This window comes from Mixophyes fleayi, chromosome 9 (genome assembly GCF_038048845.1).
Source record: "Mixophyes fleayi isolate aMixFle1 chromosome 9, aMixFle1.hap1, whole genome shotgun sequence".
NCBI classification, from domain to species: Eukaryota; Metazoa; Chordata; class Amphibia; order Anura; family Limnodynastidae; genus Mixophyes; species Mixophyes fleayi.
The window spans coordinates 66,707,162-66,724,530 of NC_134410.1; the positions used below are offsets into that span (position 1 = coordinate 66,707,162).

The 17,369-nt window shown below is 39.3% G+C and overlaps 1 protein-coding gene across 8 annotated transcripts in view; it reads right to left on the reverse strand.

Annotated features, from left to right (window-relative positions):
* Positions 1-217: 217 nt before the first annotated feature.
* The window catches only part of DLG3 (discs large MAGUK scaffold protein 3), a 146,216-nt gene continuing 129,064 nt past the window's right edge, over positions 218-17,369 (reverse strand). For 6 of the 8 annotated variants that reach the window (XM_075184493.1, XM_075184495.1, XM_075184498.1 and 3 more), the window contains 11 exons: positions 16,687-16,801; positions 15,291-15,467; positions 14,808-14,880; positions 13,894-13,981; positions 11,251-11,292; positions 11,112-11,162; positions 9,227-9,328; positions 8,966-9,138; positions 8,758-8,867; positions 6,953-7,044; positions 218-3,087 (listed from right to left, as the gene is read on the reverse strand). In XM_075184493.1, coding sequence (XP_075040594.1) covers positions 2,981-3,087; positions 6,953-7,044; positions 8,758-8,867; positions 8,966-9,138; positions 9,227-9,328; positions 11,112-11,162; positions 11,251-11,292; positions 13,894-13,981; positions 14,808-14,880; positions 15,291-15,467; positions 16,687-16,801 — 1,130 coding nt within the window. In that variant the 3' untranslated portion in view covers positions 218-2,980. Of the gene's footprint in view, positions 3,088-6,952; positions 7,045-8,757; positions 8,868-8,965; positions 9,139-9,226; positions 9,329-11,111; positions 11,163-11,250; positions 11,293-12,046; positions 12,093-13,893; positions 13,982-14,807; positions 14,881-15,290; positions 15,468-16,686; positions 16,802-17,369 lie in introns of all 8 variants that reach the window. The other 2 variants (XM_075184494.1, XM_075184496.1) reach the window with 1 other exon arrangement.

The window sequence follows — 17,369 nt, forward strand, 5'->3', positions numbered from 1 at the left end:
AGGGTAAATGGTTGTAAAACACACCTGCTTTATAAAAGCCTGTTAACATTACATAACTGGATGTTAATGCATAAGCAATTGTGTTAGTGATCATTCTATAGTTTTATTTCCATCCTAAACATTGATTTCACCAATTACCTGAAGTAACCCTTATGTCCGGTGTAAAAATCCTGATACACTTTATGAAAAGAAAAAGCAAGCAGAAAAACCCCACAAGTCATTGGAACTTCATTTATTAAAAAATATATGTGCCTCCTGGGTTTATCAGCATCTCTTTAAACAATCAGATTCCATTTCATTTTCTGCTCTGATGTAAATTACATTTGGGAGGGGAGAGGCAGGGACAAAGATATAGATATATATATAAAAAGGTTGTATCATCACACATTGGTACCAGCCACCCCGCCTGCTGCTTAAATCCCATTAGACAATTGGTACCATGACATGTCCTCTTCACAGTACATCCAAGCTGTTTGATAGCAAGCAGGTGGCAACAATTAAATAAAAGTAAATTAAAAAGAGGAAAAGAAGAAGCTTTGCAAATTCCCCATTGTAGCAGCTGGCAAAAAACAAAAATTTTAAGAAATTTCACTAGTTTCCCCCCACCTCAAACTTCCACTGTTCTGAAGCCACTATGATTAACCCAGCATCATTCGAAAGCAAATCTATAGCCCTAAAAGTGAATGACCCCCACACTTCAAACATTTAACAGTGCAGGACAAACCAGGAATGCCAGCTAGTTAGAGCACAGGTATCTTCAACACTGGGGGATAATGGAGTAGAGGGACATGTCCTGTAGAGTCAGTATCAAGTTCGTGAAAGATCATGCTCTCCATCTCATTGGAAAGGGACCCTGAGCGTTAAGGTTCACACTGAGCTTCAAGAGGCAATTTTTGGGCTCAATTCTTCAATTTGAGCAGTTCTCCATAACAATACTTCACACCAAATATGAATTTTGGAATGGCACAATCCATTAAAAAAAAACAAAAACAAAAAAACCCCACCATCCATCTTCAGAGCACATGTACCCTGTTCAGATAACATGTTACCTGTGGAAAAGTTTTGTTTGGTCATCAGTGGACACGATTCCAACGCCTGCTACCAGATTCACAGCCTCCTCAGGCATAACTAATAATCTTCACAAAAATTCTAACAGAACACTTGCTAAAATGCTCAGTGACATTGGTCTAACATACAAACAACCCGCTAAGAAGATGACTGTACCTCATAACCTGCCTCAGTCATGCGCTGCCTGCAGCAGACCTACATACGGCTGCCCTACACTCTCACTGCCTGTGGCATTTTACTAGAGATCGGATTTTGTTTTGAAATTCTAAACACTTGGATTTTACAAACACACTTTTTAGTAAAACACAGCAGCATAAAACAATGTCATCTGCAAGCAGGTATGGAACAGAGGGCTTATTGTGAATGAAAGGACATCTATATTGCTCCAACACCTTAGAATTAAGCCCTTCTGTCCTCTTTCATCCCAGGCTCAGAAGTATGTATTCAGGTTTCAATTGACAGATTTGCAATCTAACAATTAAAATGAGAACGATTATAATGGAAATGAAAAAAGAAAATGGACTTTATACCCGTTAATTTAAAAATGGAAGTTACCATGAAAAAAAAAAATGCTTCACACGGCAACACAATGTTAAAAAAATAAAAATCATCATGCAGATGCACAAGAGTCAGACCCATTAAAACTCTGCTCCTGTCTCTCACATTCCCTTCTCCTTATCGTAGCTGCTTCTGAGCTCAGTCCTGGAACAGAAACGCCTCTTCCAGTCGTCGAGTTCATAAAGTGACAAGCAGGAAAGAAGCGTATCCATGCACACCTTAGTATTAAGGACTGTGCAAGCCCCAGTATTGATCTCACAAAAATCTACATAATTGGAAAGAGCGTGAAAAGCTTTCCAACCATAAAACAAACATAGGGCCATGGTTCAGACCTGTACACATAGGCCCAGAGCACAACATTGCACCATGGGAGGCTGCAGGCATCTGAGGAGTTTCTAGCCATCACAGAGTACCATATGAGAGTACCACGTGAGCATAGCTTGTCAGAGAGTAAGTTTCTTCCATAACAACTAGACAAGGGAATTGTTTTCTTTTAAAGTTTGGCGCACGTGTCAGTTTTATCAGCTTCTTTCTGTAAGTTGTTACATTTAATAGAAGATAGAGTGCACTTGTCTTTACATAAAAAATCATCAATCTTAATGTACATTATGTCAGTTTTCTATAAGGTTCAGAGTACCATGAATATGCACTAGAGGAAACTTTCAAACATGACAAGCTGCAAAAAGGCAGCTAGACCCTGCTCAGCCCTCCCATAAATTTGGTGCTGACTGGATCAACCACATATAGCAAATGTACCATTACCTGTTACCCAGAGCAAGCAATTGCAGCCATGGTGGGTAGGCTGTATAGTACCAGAACAAAGCCTAAGCTCTGCCCATCACAGAAGAGACCTTTAAAAAAATCATTACAAACAATATAATAGCAGGGACAAATATCCCATCACAGCCAAAATATATATATATAATATATATATAGTCATATATAAATTATATATACACACACACGCACACACACATTATATATATATATGTATATAAATATGCCTTCCAATCCAGCAGGGGTGGGGGCTTATAGATAAAGGGTGGATGTTTGGAATTAGGAGGATTGGGCCTCTTCTGTCCTTTTCCCTTTTTTTGCATTTTGTAATCTAAATGTTCAAGTCTGTTCTTGCCCCCAATCAAGTGAGGGCAGGGATTCCTGGTTGACCCCATGAAATTCCCCGAATGGTCAGTATAACTACACTCAAGTTGCAGAGAAGAACCAGTGGAGTCCAGGGTGATCTGAGGGGACAAATTTCCATGTTTGATGGCAAATGCACATAAAACCCCGCTCCATTTCTCTGGGGGTACGGGTAGTGTTGGATCATAGGGTAGACAGCAGTCCAGTAAAAGATTTAGAGTTTTTCAGGGGATGACACCCAGATGTGATGTCCAGAATGATCCTCAATTATCTGCTTGATCTTGTTATAAATTTCTTCCAGCGACTCACCCTGTACGATGGCTGCGGATAGAATACAATGATATAAGCAATATTATTTTCTTTGCAACATAAACTGCAATAGTTTTGTTTGTGAAAACATGAGTCCTTAAGAAAAGCATCATATGTGCATTAGATCTAGATTAGATGTATGTTGCATGTGCATTCTTAAGGCTGGAACCCATGCCAACCTGCTAGTAGGAAGGGGACATTTGTAAATAGAAGGTGGTTTTAAAATGGACCGTACGCTGTACGGGATTAGTTTGTGGTCTGACTGCAGGATTTTTCTATACACTTTCTTCTACACAGTCGTGCAATGTTATATCTTGTACTCTAACTGTAATTTACCTTCAGCAACACAAGCCATTTCTTGGTAAGCTACAGATCTTAATAGTTACAACTCTACTAAAAATTAGCACTAATCACCCAAATTAAATAAAATGTCCTGGGCTCTTTTATTTGCTTCTCAAATTGGGGGAAGGGGGGGCTTGGGGGGAATGTATCAAGCTAAGAGTTTTCCGGCGGGTTTGAAAAGTGGAGTTGTTGCCTATAGCAAGCAATCAGATTCTAGCTATCATTTTGTAGAATTTTCTGAATAAATGATAACTAGAATCTGATTGGTTTTCCAAACTCTCTGGAAAACTCTCAGCTTGATACATTTACCCCTGGATGTTTAAATGGGAAGTAATCATTTCTTTTATTTGCTAGAGATGGGCATTTTATAAAACATATTAATAGTATTAAGAATTTTGAGTTCACAAAGGAGCTATATAAAATACAGACAAAATAGATCCCTGTAAGAACCGCTATGAGCATAATAGGCTCAAAGGGTGTATATTGTATGTGCAAATCCTTTCCCATTGTAGGCAGTTAGATACACTGATGGGAGGGGGAAAAATATGCAGTCCGCGCACACAACCAGTTTAACTTTTTTTATGCTAGTGATATCAGACACTCGAACTAATGATGTATGCAGATGTGGGCATGTGATCCCTTCCACTAAGGAGGACAGTCTGCAGATACAGAGACAAACATAATACAAATAAGCTGTACATTTAAAGACGGATTTGTAACATTAAAATTATTACATATTGACAGAAGCCAAAATGGCTCCTGAGAGGCAGGTGAATGATTACGAGAGCAGTGCAATTCACCTTCAAGTCTGATCGTCACTATGGATAATATATCAGTTAGCATAAACAGCAAAGCACCAATACTACGCACAAAGGCATTAGAGTTGCTTTTCAAGTTCCAGAAATTCTAAGTATAGATTGGGAAAGAAATTTCCTGTGTCTATTTGCTGACAAACATTAGTAACAATGCAACATTTTCCTATTCTTGCATATACTGTAATTATAGCATAGCAATGGGAATATGACCAAGTGGAGGGGACCATGTGCTATGAAGAAGCTCTTATGGCAGAGAAAAGAGCAGTCTGGAAGGTGCAGATAAGGCATGAAATCTTTACCATAAAGATAAAGATCATCTCCATGAAACTGAAGTTGCTTACATTCTTTTCACACAATTATGATAAAGGAAGTAGCTTAAATCAAGGTAAACTAGGAAATTGCTAAGGAGGGAAGAGGAATCACTTTTACAAAGTAAATAACTACAGTCATGTCCAAAAGTTGAGAATGACAAATATTATTTTTCACAAACTCTACTGCCTCAGTTTTTATGATGACAATTTGCATATACTCCAGAACGTCATGAGTGATCGATCAGATTAATTGCAATTTATTTCGAAGTCCCTTTTTGCCATGACAATGAACTTTATCCCAAAAACAACGTTTCCACTGCATGTCAGCCCTGCCACATAAGGACCAGCTGACATCAGGTCAGTGATCCTCTCATTAACACAGGTGAGAGTGTTGACGAGGACAAGGCTGGAGATGACCGTCATGCTGATTGAGTTAGAGTAACAGACTGGAAGCTTTAAAAGGAGGGTGGTGCTAGAAATCATTGTTCTTCCTCTGTTTGCACATGTTTCCTTACAGGTAACCATGGTTGTCATCATTGCTTTGCAAAAAAAAGGGCTTCACAGGCAAGACTATTGCTGCAAGTAAGACTGCACCTAAAGCAATCATTTATTGGATCATAAATAACTTCAAGAGGTTCAAGAGTTGTGAAGAAGGCTTCAGGCCACCCAAGAATGTCAGCAAGCGCCAGGACCATCTCCTAAAGTTGATTCAGCTGCGGGATTGGGCACCACTAGTGCAGAGCTTGCTCAGGAATGGCAGCAGGCAGGTATGAGTGCATCTGCAGACACAGTGAGGCGAAGACTTTTGGAGGATGGCCTGGTGTCAAGAAGGCCAACAAAGAAGCCACTTCTCTCCAGGAAAATCATAAGGGACAAACTGATATTCTGCAAAAGGTACAGGGATTGGACTGTTGAGAATCGGGGTAAAGTCATTTTCTCTGATGAATCCCCTTTCGGATTGTTTAGGGCATCGGGAAAAACGCTTGTCTGGAGAAAGAAAGGTGGGCGATACCATCAGTCCTGTGTCATGCCAACAGTAAAGCATCCTGAGACCCTTCAAGTTTGAGGTTGCTTCTCAGCCAAGGGAGTGTGCTCAATCACAATTATGCCTAAGAACACAGCCATGAATAAAGAATGGTACCAAAACATCCTCCAAGATCAACTTCTCCCAACCATACAAGAACATTTTGGTGACGAACAATGCCTTTTCCAGCATGCTGGAGCACCTTGCCATAAGGCAAAAGTGATAACTACGTGGCTTGGGGATTAAAACATCAAAATTTTGGATTCATGGCCTGGACATTCTCCAGACCTTAATCCCATTGATAACTTGTGATTAATCCTCAAGAGGCAGGTGAACAGACAAAAACCCACAAATTCTGACAAACCCAAAGCATTGATTAGGCAAGAATGGGTGGCCATCAGTCAGTATGTGGCCCAGTAGTTGATTGACAGCATGCCAGGGCAAATTGCAGAGGTCTTCAAAGAAGAGGCAACACTGCAAATATTGACTCCTTGCATATACATAATCCAATTGCCAATAAAAGCCTTTGACACTTATGAAATGCTTGTAATTTTACTTCAATATACCATATCAAACATCTGACAATAAGGTCTAAAAACACTGAAGCAGCAAACTTTGTGAAAACCAATACTGGTGTCATTCTCAGAACTTTTGGCCATGACTGTACAAAAACAAACCGCACTAAAAGAGCTCCTTATATAAACATTAATAGTAACCCTGTGGATTTGCATACATTTTGTTAGATGGATAAACTACCAAGCTGACAAAATTGTACCACAATCTGGCTCCAAATGACATGCTGGAGCTCCTAGTTGGTCCCGACACTTGAGCCCTAAAGGTTCTTTATCTCTCAAGACTCATCTGTAGGTCTTGCTGCATCAGCAGTTTCTGCAGTGTCAGGGATGACCCAGAGCTCACAGCTTCTGAACCTGCATGCACTGCACAGAGATGGTGCACCAAGTGATACTGAAGTCCAGTTCATCCCCAATTACATAAATACTTTCCTTGTATATATACAGGCTGCCACTGAGTCAGGTTCAAATAAAATTAAGACACTTACAAATATTTGCTCTGCCATAAAAGGTTTTTTAGTTGCAGGATAATTTAAGGGCAGTGGTTGCTAAGAATTTTAGTTGCATAAGGGAGAATAATGACAGCAACATACTGTAACAGTTATGGCAACGGATTTGGTTCTTAGTAGATCTTCTATAAGGGAACTCTGGTAATCAGATCTCATTGCATCAAAGTATTATGAAGTACAACCCAGTCTACTATGGATGTACATGCCAGAAACCACCTTTAGTGGTTTCAGTTAATGCACTGCAACAGGACTGTCACAAAGTTACGAATCGAGAGATGCATACATTTTGCATTGATCAATTTACCTGTGAAAAATTCTCCAAACTCCTGCTCCAGCTTGGTGGCTTTATCGAACATCTTGTGAGCTTGTTCAAATGTTTGCCTCCGATTCATTTCCCTACCATGAGACAAGTAACAAGAGTCATTTTTCATCTCTCTCCCTTTAATCCTCTATATACACTTTGCAATATAGTCGCTCTCACATCAACCAGGATTCCTATCACATGTCCAATTTTCTTGAAGTGCCTTCTGCATAAAGCAGTTTGAGAGGTAAGCATTGAAAGTTTATTGTGGGACATAGTGAATGGCACCTGGTGAGCAAGAAAAAAAACCTCATCCAAAAAAAATAAACTATAACAAGTGATTGAAATGGACTGTTTTACTATGTATGCTTCATTCTTGCAGTGTGCTAATAGTGTTTATTTAGGTTTAGTTCCACTTTAAACTGGTCATTACACAGCAATCTTCATCTATTGTCACTCTGTGCACATAAGCTAGGTACACACTACAGGGTTTTTGTCCAATAATCGTCTCAAACAGCTGACATACGACCGATCGATCAAAAGTCAGGTCAGTGTGTGCAGTGACACGATGGTCTAAAGTCTGCCCAAATGGACGATTGTTGCATCATTTGGTTGGTCGTACCGTTAAATATTTTCGTTCCAATCTCATTTCCATTGTGTAGTGTGTATAAACTTCCGACCGATCCACGACAATCCTCCGATACTTCCTCGACCTGGGGGGCATGTGTATCACGTTGCTCACGACAACATGGCTGTAAAAAGTCGCTAAAGGGACGTCCGCTCTTCCCTTTATCGTCTAAAACAAGGCTAGTGTGTATGCTTTTCCATGGACCGAGCGATCGGACCATCCTTCGCATGTAAAATCGATCAGCATAAAAAGTTGTAGAAAGATTCTGTAGTGTGTACCCAGCTTAAGAATTATAGGGACAAGTGCAGGCAATCTGGTCTGCTTGTCTCGCCATAATAATTTTACTGTACCTTTCTTTCAGTTATATTAAATGTCCACACTGCATTTACTTTCACACACTTACAGATTTTCTCTGTGTAGGGTACTTATCTATGCTCGCAGTATAGAATTCTATCTGCTTCAGAATGTCAGATCCTAATGCAGGCAACAAACGCTACAAAATTAGGCAATCTGCCCCATATTAAAGCACAGAGTCCCAAAATGACCACTGGGCCCTATAAAAATCTGAGTATTATTGTCAGGAAGGTCGGTAAATCCACTATAGACCTGTATGTTGTCATCTTTTAACAACATTAACAGGGCCCAGTTACTCCTGTGTGTGGCCAAACTGACATTCATTTTATCACTAAGCCCAATATCTGGAACCTGTGGCCAGATTAACATTGCTCACGTTTACTAAAGCTGGGTACACACTACAGAAATTTCAACCAACTTTTACATGCGCTCGATGTTCCGATCGCTCGGTCCATGGACTGCATACACACTAGCCTTGTTTAGGACGATAAAGGGAAGAGCGGACGTCCCTTTAGCGACTTTTTACAGCCATGTTGTCGTGAGCAATGACTGTAATTTCATACTCACTGTTGTGGATCGGTCGGAAGTTTATACACACTGCACAGCGGAAACGAGATTGGAACGAAAATATTAAACGGTACGACCAACCAAATGAGGCGACAATCGTGTCACTGCACACACTGACCCGACTTTTGAATGAGCTGTCGTATGTCGGCTGATTTTGCCGATTATTGGATGAAAACAGTGTAGTGTGTACCCAGCTTAAACCACACATATTTGTCACTCTAATCTTTAGAGATAAAAAAAGCAATAAACTGTTACTTACATGAGTGCTTCTACTGATTTTGGTTTGATAAAAATAGCGATGGGGAATAGTTGTGCTTGTTGCAATCGCTTGATTGCATTGCCAGATACATCGAGAATGCAGTGTTTTCCCTGTGAAAGATAGCAAATTAGCATATATTATGAGACGTCACTCAATTAGAAACATATTGCGCCATTAGTGAGTAAACTGGTCACCTTTGCAAACTTACCCTTTCAGCTACTGCACGCACAGATTGAATGCTAGTTCCATACAGATTGTCATTAAACTGACCAGCCTCTATGAATTTGTTTTCCTGAATGTCTTTCTCCATCTGCTCCCGAGAAGAGACAAAATGATAGTCCTGACCATCAATCTCCACCTCCCTTCGTGATCGTGTGGTGTCTGCAGCGAGAAATTGATCTACATTAGAGAGAGCATGAGGTACTGCATAAAGGTATAAAAATTGTGGAAATTAAAAAGGCACACTTACGTGGAACACAAGAACCAAATTTGTGAGGAAATTCAGAGATTAGGTCATCATTAACTCTGTCCTTCAAGGGACCCAAAATAATGACTGGTCTTGAGTAATGAACTAGGTAGGAAATAAAAGGTCACGAGCATTACAAGTAACACTGTCAAGTCCACATTAAACTACACCGAGGTCTTTAAAACCATCAAACCCATATTAGTCCATTCTATGCAATATTGTATTCAAACAAGAAACTGTTCAATAAACTAGGTCTTAGGAGTAAATTTATAAAGCTGCGAGTTTCCGGCGGGATTGAAGATTGGAGATGTTGCCTATAGGACCAATCATATTCTAGTTATTTATTTAGTACATTCTACAAAATGATATCTAGAATCTGATTTGTTGCTATAGGCAACATCTCCACTTTTCAACCCTGCCGGGAACTCATAGCTTGATAAATGTACCCCTAAGACCATATTTATTGAACAGTCGTAAAAAAGGACTTTAGAAGAAACAACACCCAGGTTAAATAAGGATGGTAACATTTTAAATGGATAGGTTTTCCACATGTAAAAGGGTTAGTGTTTTATACCAGTGGTTATCAATCTTTTGCAACGCACAATTCAGTTATTTATTTGTGATAAGCTAATCGTAATAAATAAAATTATCTTTTATAACAGTATATTTTAAAACAAGATACAATTACAGGCAAGTTCTTCTATGTAATATTAAAAAATAGCTCAAACATAATCACTGTTATATCTCTTCAGTTAAAACACTTTGGTCCTCTTGCCGCTTGAAAAATTATCACGAGACATCCAGCCTTGTGTCCTGGAACATTGGTTGTGAAACACTACTTTATGCTATGGCCTATCAATGCTTAACTCATTATCAAACTCTCTAGTAATATGAGTGAGCCTGTAGCACAGCGGTGGCCAACCTGTGGCTCTTTGAGCTTTGAAATGTGGCTCCTGGCCAGGAGCATCAACAAAGTAGTTGTCCAGCTGCTAGACTGACCGAGAGCAGCCATGTCTTGTGACTTCCTCTGAGCAATGCAGAGCGGCCACAGTGTTGCAGACAATAGAATCAGGAAAGGGGGAGGAGAGAGTGTAGTGTACTCTTCCTCCTTCGTTTGTGCAGGCAAGTAAGGGGCATGTGAGATGTGATGGCATGTGAAGAGGCTGATGGGCATGTAAGGAGATGTGATGGCATTTTGGGAGATATGATGGAATGTGTGTAGGTCGGTAGGCATGTGGTGGAGGGGCGCATGTGATTGGCATGTATGGAGTAAGTCTGATGGTATGTATGGGGAATTTGGTTATATCTGATGACATGTGGGGAGGTTGATTGGTATTTAAGAGGCATGTGTGGATGTCTGGCATTTAAGGGGCATGTGGTGAGATCTTGTGGTACGTGGGGATGATTTTATAATTTTTCTAAACATTTTAGCAATGTGTTTGATATTTTGCCTTCTTGCTGAGCAAGTTATTATAAATTATGTTATTTTCAATGTATGTGTGTACGGTATGTTTGTGCATATTTATACTGGGTATATGTATAAGCACACACATATTAGAGGAAAAGTTGGCTGTTTTCAGTATCTATAGATAATTTTTCTTTACTCTTTGTCTCTGACTGATTGGCCACCCCTGCTGTAGCAGTTTCAGATTTAAATGCGTGACACACTGGGCATCTTTAGGTGTCGGATTCCCCACCTACTTAAGGGCCTGAGCAAAGAGTCTCAGAAATAACCACTCCTTCTGTCTTAATGCAGTGGTTCCCGGTACAATTACTAACCCCCTTGAGTAAACGTACTAAATTGATATCACAGCACTACCCACATATACAAGTTCTAGGACACATGATTTTACTCCTATAATACAAAAACAAAACACCAGACACTTACTCTCTTGTCGGGTCACTGGCTCATATGAAAGAATAGTGTCTTCCTGTCCCTCTGTGGAGGGAGAGTAAAAGAGTTTGAGACTTCACTGAACTGAAGAACAAAGGTGAAAAGCATCCATGGAGGATGAACAGTTACTTACTGGAGCTGCTCTCGCTGTCACTGGTATTCGATGTCACAGCCTCTGTAAAGTAATAAACCAATGTCAGCACGGAGTAGTTAGCCATACAGCAGAAAGAAGTGACACACTGCACACACAGAGCCAGGGGAAAGGGTTTGATAATCATAAAGGCAGCGCTTTTAGAAGTGCAAGCTTCTCTAAACAGTTGTCTACCTATAACTGGATCATTCTTACTGGTAGGATAGCTGAATTCGGATAATACTGGGTTAACATTGATGTAGACTGTATGTACGAGTTAAGGTTCCCTACATCAGGCATTTAAAAATAAGAATGTTAACTTCCTTAAGGGTATTTTTGAGCTGTAGGAATCACAGGCATCACTTCTCCATGTTACATTAACAGCTCTAGGTATTCCATTAGCTTCCTTCCAACAAATGGACTTGGGATATTCCCAACTAATATTCAAAAAGTCATGCTTTAGCTGAATGCAAGAAAATACAAAGGTTGTTGTTACAAACCTAAGTTACAGATAATCTTGAATATCAAGCATTTTAATTATACTTATATCACTACAGAGCTGAGAGGCATTAGATGATCATGTTAAAAATTGCCTACATCTCAGCTAGATCCAATAGATATCAGTTAGACTGCATTGTTGCCCCAATATGTAGCAGATCTTCATGTGCATTATATGGGTAGAAAAAGACATCACAAACTACCATCTGCCCCCCACCCAGACCTGACAGGACGTGCCCCCAAGCACAGACACCCCAATTGTAAGATCAGAGCCCCTCCCCCCTCACACTGAGGGACTTACTCAGACTCTTTGATCCATAATAATCGTCACTTAAGCCAGGGAAGTCCTGATATTACAGATAGGAGAGAGGAGAAAGACAGAGACAGTGAGAGACAGCCAGGTAGAGACAGTGTTAGGAAGAAGAGCCCAAAAGAAAAGTCACCATGCGCAAAACAATCCCAATGTCTCCTTATCCTTATGTAACAAATACATCAAAGCAAGGTAGGCTATTACTTGCCCAAAAAGGAGGACATTGCAACTGACCACATTAATCAACATTAGAAGTTACACACCATGACTTATTTTAGGAGGTAATACTCTAAAGGAGGACAGAGGAGAGAATAGGCTCAAGAATATTGCCGACGACTAAATAAAAGCAGCCGCCCTTCTGTGCCAACGTATGGGTTAACAAAGAGCTACAATATGCCCAGTTTGGCTACTGAAGCAAGAATATTGTAGAACAGGCCACTGTGCCTGATGTACCATGCACATAACTAAATCAGACACAATACATTGAGGAGTCGCAATGGAAGTAGCAGTCTTACATGCTGGTGCGGTTGAATAACCCGATACCCCATACAATGGTAAGGTCACTAAACACACAAGTACTCCAGTCCCTCTTTATAGTAAAATGCATGCCAAGTATCAGAAGGTTTTGCAACCAGTCTATATAAAATAACCCCAACAGTTTCAACATCATACCCAATTTTTTTTGCCAAACTCATATGTTCATTTTTCTGATCAAAATAGTTTTTTGTGCCCTTTTTACAGTTTTTTTCAATTTCCAGATTTTTGTGTTGGGTACTAAAATCTGCCATCACTATAGAATTTCATTCCTGTTTTACAAAGTAAAATTTTAATGCTGGCCAGAGTACAATTTCAGCAGCAAGAACTGGCCCCAAATTATATCATGGTGTCATAGTTAACATTACACAACTGGTATAAAAACACACACACATCACTTGTAGAATCTCAACCCTGTCCCACCATGAGGGAAAGAGCCGTCACTGCACCTCTACCTTTTCCCTTCAATAGTATCTGCCCTATGTGCTCACCACTACATGTGCTCTGTTCCACACCCATCAACAGCTCATTACACTGGGCTCATGCTGAACCATCAATCCATCATAATGCTTTAGATCTCCCTTTTCCATTACTGCCCTCAGTGCATTCACAGCATCCTTTCACAATAATATTTTTTTCCGTCATGTGGTAATTAACTAAATCATGTTCCATTTGACAGCTAAAACATGAATGCCCATTTTGACGTTACACAGACCTCACAACACAATAAAACAGTCATACGAAACATGTCCTCATACATGTAGCTTAGCTACTGTATTAACATTTGGTTTTGTAGTCCTTTATGAAGGCTTCCATTTCAGTTTGCCTGCTTTTTGTTTCATTATCAGCTGGCTTTTGGTGCTTACACAGGGTGGGGTCAGCTCACATTACCCTCTGTCTGAGAAACAGTTAATTCTACTACTACTGAACAAAACAGCACAGATATTAAGAAGGGATCACTGATCTCTATGAGGATTTCAAGAGCCATTCAAATGGCTGTTTGGCTCAAACTAATAAAAGTGCAAAATGGAACACAAACTAAAACATAATCGTACAAAATGTGTCTATGCTCTGTCCTGCACTCTCCTTGGGTTGTGTCAAAGGCCAATATGACTTATGAGCCTCATAGGGAACAGCTACATTCCGCTCCTTACACTACTATTTGAATGAAACGCAGCTCAGCCAGCAGAGCAATGCAACCTTAACGAATATATGCCCTTGGCCATTCAAGTCTTCAATGTCTCTTAAACCACTAGACTAGGATATGTATTCAGTGATCTGTCATGTCCTCTCCTCTTACTTACGTGCATTGCTGTTCTCCTGCACAAGGCTCTTGTAAAACGGAAACTTGCGTGACAGTCGGAAACTCTTTTTACGCTTGGATTTGATAGACTGTGGCAGATGGGGGACGGCACAGAAAACGGGTAACGGGAATGAAAATGCCATACAGTGTAGAAATGGAGGCGAGAATGGAGAAAAAACAAAAACAAAAAATAAAAACGAGACAAAAACAAAACATGGGTTTACAAGGCATGCAAAATAAAATTATAATGGGATAGTGTGATGAACTGAGAGGCAGGATAAACATGAGATGTTGGACATGGGCCTTTAACAAGAACAGTAGATATGACCTGACCTACATTCTTGTCCCTCCAACCTTAATTTAAGCCAAGAAACAGGTATGAGACACTGCTTTAAAAATATATAAGTTTGTTGCACAAAAATCTACCCAGCATGCTTGTCTTAGGACATTCTTGGAGAAACAAACATTACAACATTATCCCTCAAATCCTGTCAGTGGTAATAAAAAGGCTACTGTAGTTAAATAGTTACCTCCTGAAATATGTAAGGCCTTAGTGTGCACTTTATTTCAACTATTAAAACCTCATTATATAAAAAAAATAAAACATTAATGTCTTGGAAATCAATAATTTGAAGATAATTGGTTAAAGAAAATAAGATATAATCCCTGTAAAGCAGTACAACACTTATAGGTTTTATATTCTTCTAACATTCATTAACAGTTTATTTATGCATATCTGAATGTCAGCACATATATTGCAGTGACTTTCAGCTTCATTCACTTATACAGAGAATCTCATTGTTGGTGATAATTGAGAAGAGGAACATGACCAACTTATTTACCAAAACACTCCAAAAGCAACACACCAACATGTTGGCCCTTATGCTGCCTTAAGGTCACAGCTTGTATACTCACTCTGTTAGACTCCATGCCTGAACGTCCATGGAATTTGACAGTTTTCAGCCGCGCTCTCTCTTTTTTCTCAACCCTGCACAAAGATAAGCAGAAATCTCTAGGTAGGTGCGTATGAACCTTTCCAATGTGATTGTCCTCAGATGCTTGAGCAAAGTCATAGATCTATGGTCAACATCCTCTGTGCACACAGCGATTTGTCAAATGCTGGATGAACTGAGTGCTGCTCGTTTTATGTTTTTGCCTGGCCAGTGCTTGAAAATGAATAACTATTGAGGACTCATTTACTCTAGAGATTAATGATGTCTATAATTACAGAATTTCAAGAGCAGCAACATGTGAATACCACAAAAGAAGGAGTCAACACGGGACTTGGGCCAAAAAGACGGGACTTGGGCCAAAAAGACGGGACTCGGGGCAAAAGCAAATGAACAATAAGGAGTCTTTGTGAATATTGTATTCCAAGATGGAATAATACCAACTCACCTCTTTTTGCTGGGGATTACCCCGATTTGTTCACTTTCCCCATGTGGAGTGACAAGCCTTGCCTGCCACCATTCATCATCGGAGGCATTGATAACATGCAGAATATCCCCATAAGAGAAGCTCAGGCCTTGGCTTGGTAGGCAGCTGTCTCGAGACCGGTCATAGTCAAACAGGGCCCTGTCAACAGTAAAATTAATCAAAATTAAGTGTTTCTTCTAAATGAGCGAAAAGTTTCAAACATTCTTAGTGGTATGGTATAAAGTTTTATATGGAGATGCAAACATTCCCTCTCCACAAGCAGAGGTGTGGAATTCTATTATGTAGTCACAGGAACCAGTGGAACTAGTTACAAGAAAAACACATGACAAAATGAAACAATAAAATTCAGTCTGTTAGATCACAAAAATAACATATGGGTGTTCTGCATACATTTGATATACAGAGGTTGTAAATGTGTATTTTGACCTAAATACTGGACATACTTTTATGTCTAGAACCAAATAAATATGTGGAAAAATTCTTCTTGCCTGTGTATCACACCGGTCTACATCCTATGATGAAATCATTAAACAGGCATTGTAGATCGTGCACAAAATGTATTAAAAAAGAGGTTAATTACCAAAAACAATGATTAAAAGTATGTGTAAAAATTTCAAGCATTTATAAGATATTTTTCAAATATAGACTAGATATAGTATATATCTGGCCATTACTAATGGCATGCAAACCAGCTGTACGCAGAATTTCTGCAGAATTTTTTAAATTTATTTTTAAACATTCAATGGAAAAAGTGCTAATGCCTCTTAAAACGTATGATTTAAAAATAAAAAAATGTGCGAATAGTAGTGTTTCTAATGAAAAAAAGCTTTGCGAACAAACCCAGAGTGGGTATGTTGTGGGTCACAAGTAGAGTTTAATATGTTTCAGGTGTATTTTATTTGTGGAACACAGAATGCAAGATAGTTCTTGACATCAGATCTACTCAAGAAATGCACAGTATTAGAGCCAGTCATCTACCATAGCATTGATTCTGACCAACTACAAAACAACAAAAAAAACTGCATAGCCTCTGGACTTGTTTCAATTTTGGGATTTTTTTTTTCAATAATTAGAAACACTATGCCTAAAATATACCAAGTTACAGTCAAAGATGCAATTTTGTATTTTCCCACTGCCCCTTGCATTCCACTCCTCACTATTAGCACCTCAGAGGGACTATAGGAAGCAGGATATTGTGATCATATCTGTGTATATGACATTACCACCTAGGGGGGCAACTATTTCCTTCTTTTCCCCTTTCTGGTTTATGGAACTCAATACATAACAGGTTTCTAAAGAAGAGATCACAAACCTGCACTTCAGCTGAATAAAAAGAGCGCTATTATTATGCCTGTACCTGACGTAGAGGGATCTTTTCTCACTGGTACGCAAGGACCCGGATCCAGAGCTCATACTGCTGTTCATCATTTGCTCTCGCAAGTCATGGATCTTTGACTCGAACCGACTGTACTCTACGTGATGAAAAGCAAAACAAAATTGAAGCAGCTCAAAAATGACAATACTTTCTATATACTTGGTGAAAGATGCTTTTAAGTCCATTACAAAACCTAGTTATTAAATCTTTTGAAGGATCAGAGCTGGTCTTTATTCAGTATAAGATTTATATGCCACTCCCTGTAATTCCAACTAATGAAACAAATGCCCACTCCATCACTATACAGGGCTTTTATTATACCACACATATATAGACACATTAACTCTATGTAAACTGAACTGCTGTAAAAATTCAGTAAGTGGTTCAGTAACTTACAAACACTTAGAGTAACTGTGGATAGAGAACATATTAAAAGACAGAGCTGTAGGGCCCCTAAATGTTTATATTACTGGCAGGCAGTATAAAAAAAGCATCTGGTTAACAGACTTGTATACACGTGACAAGGGACTAAAACTGCTGCTCATGATGAGATATATTTGCAAATTACTGATGTACATAAGTGAAACTGCAATAAAATGGCTTCTAGATCCACATAGATAAGAAACAAAACAACTATAGTTACATGATATTTTCTCAATCATGTT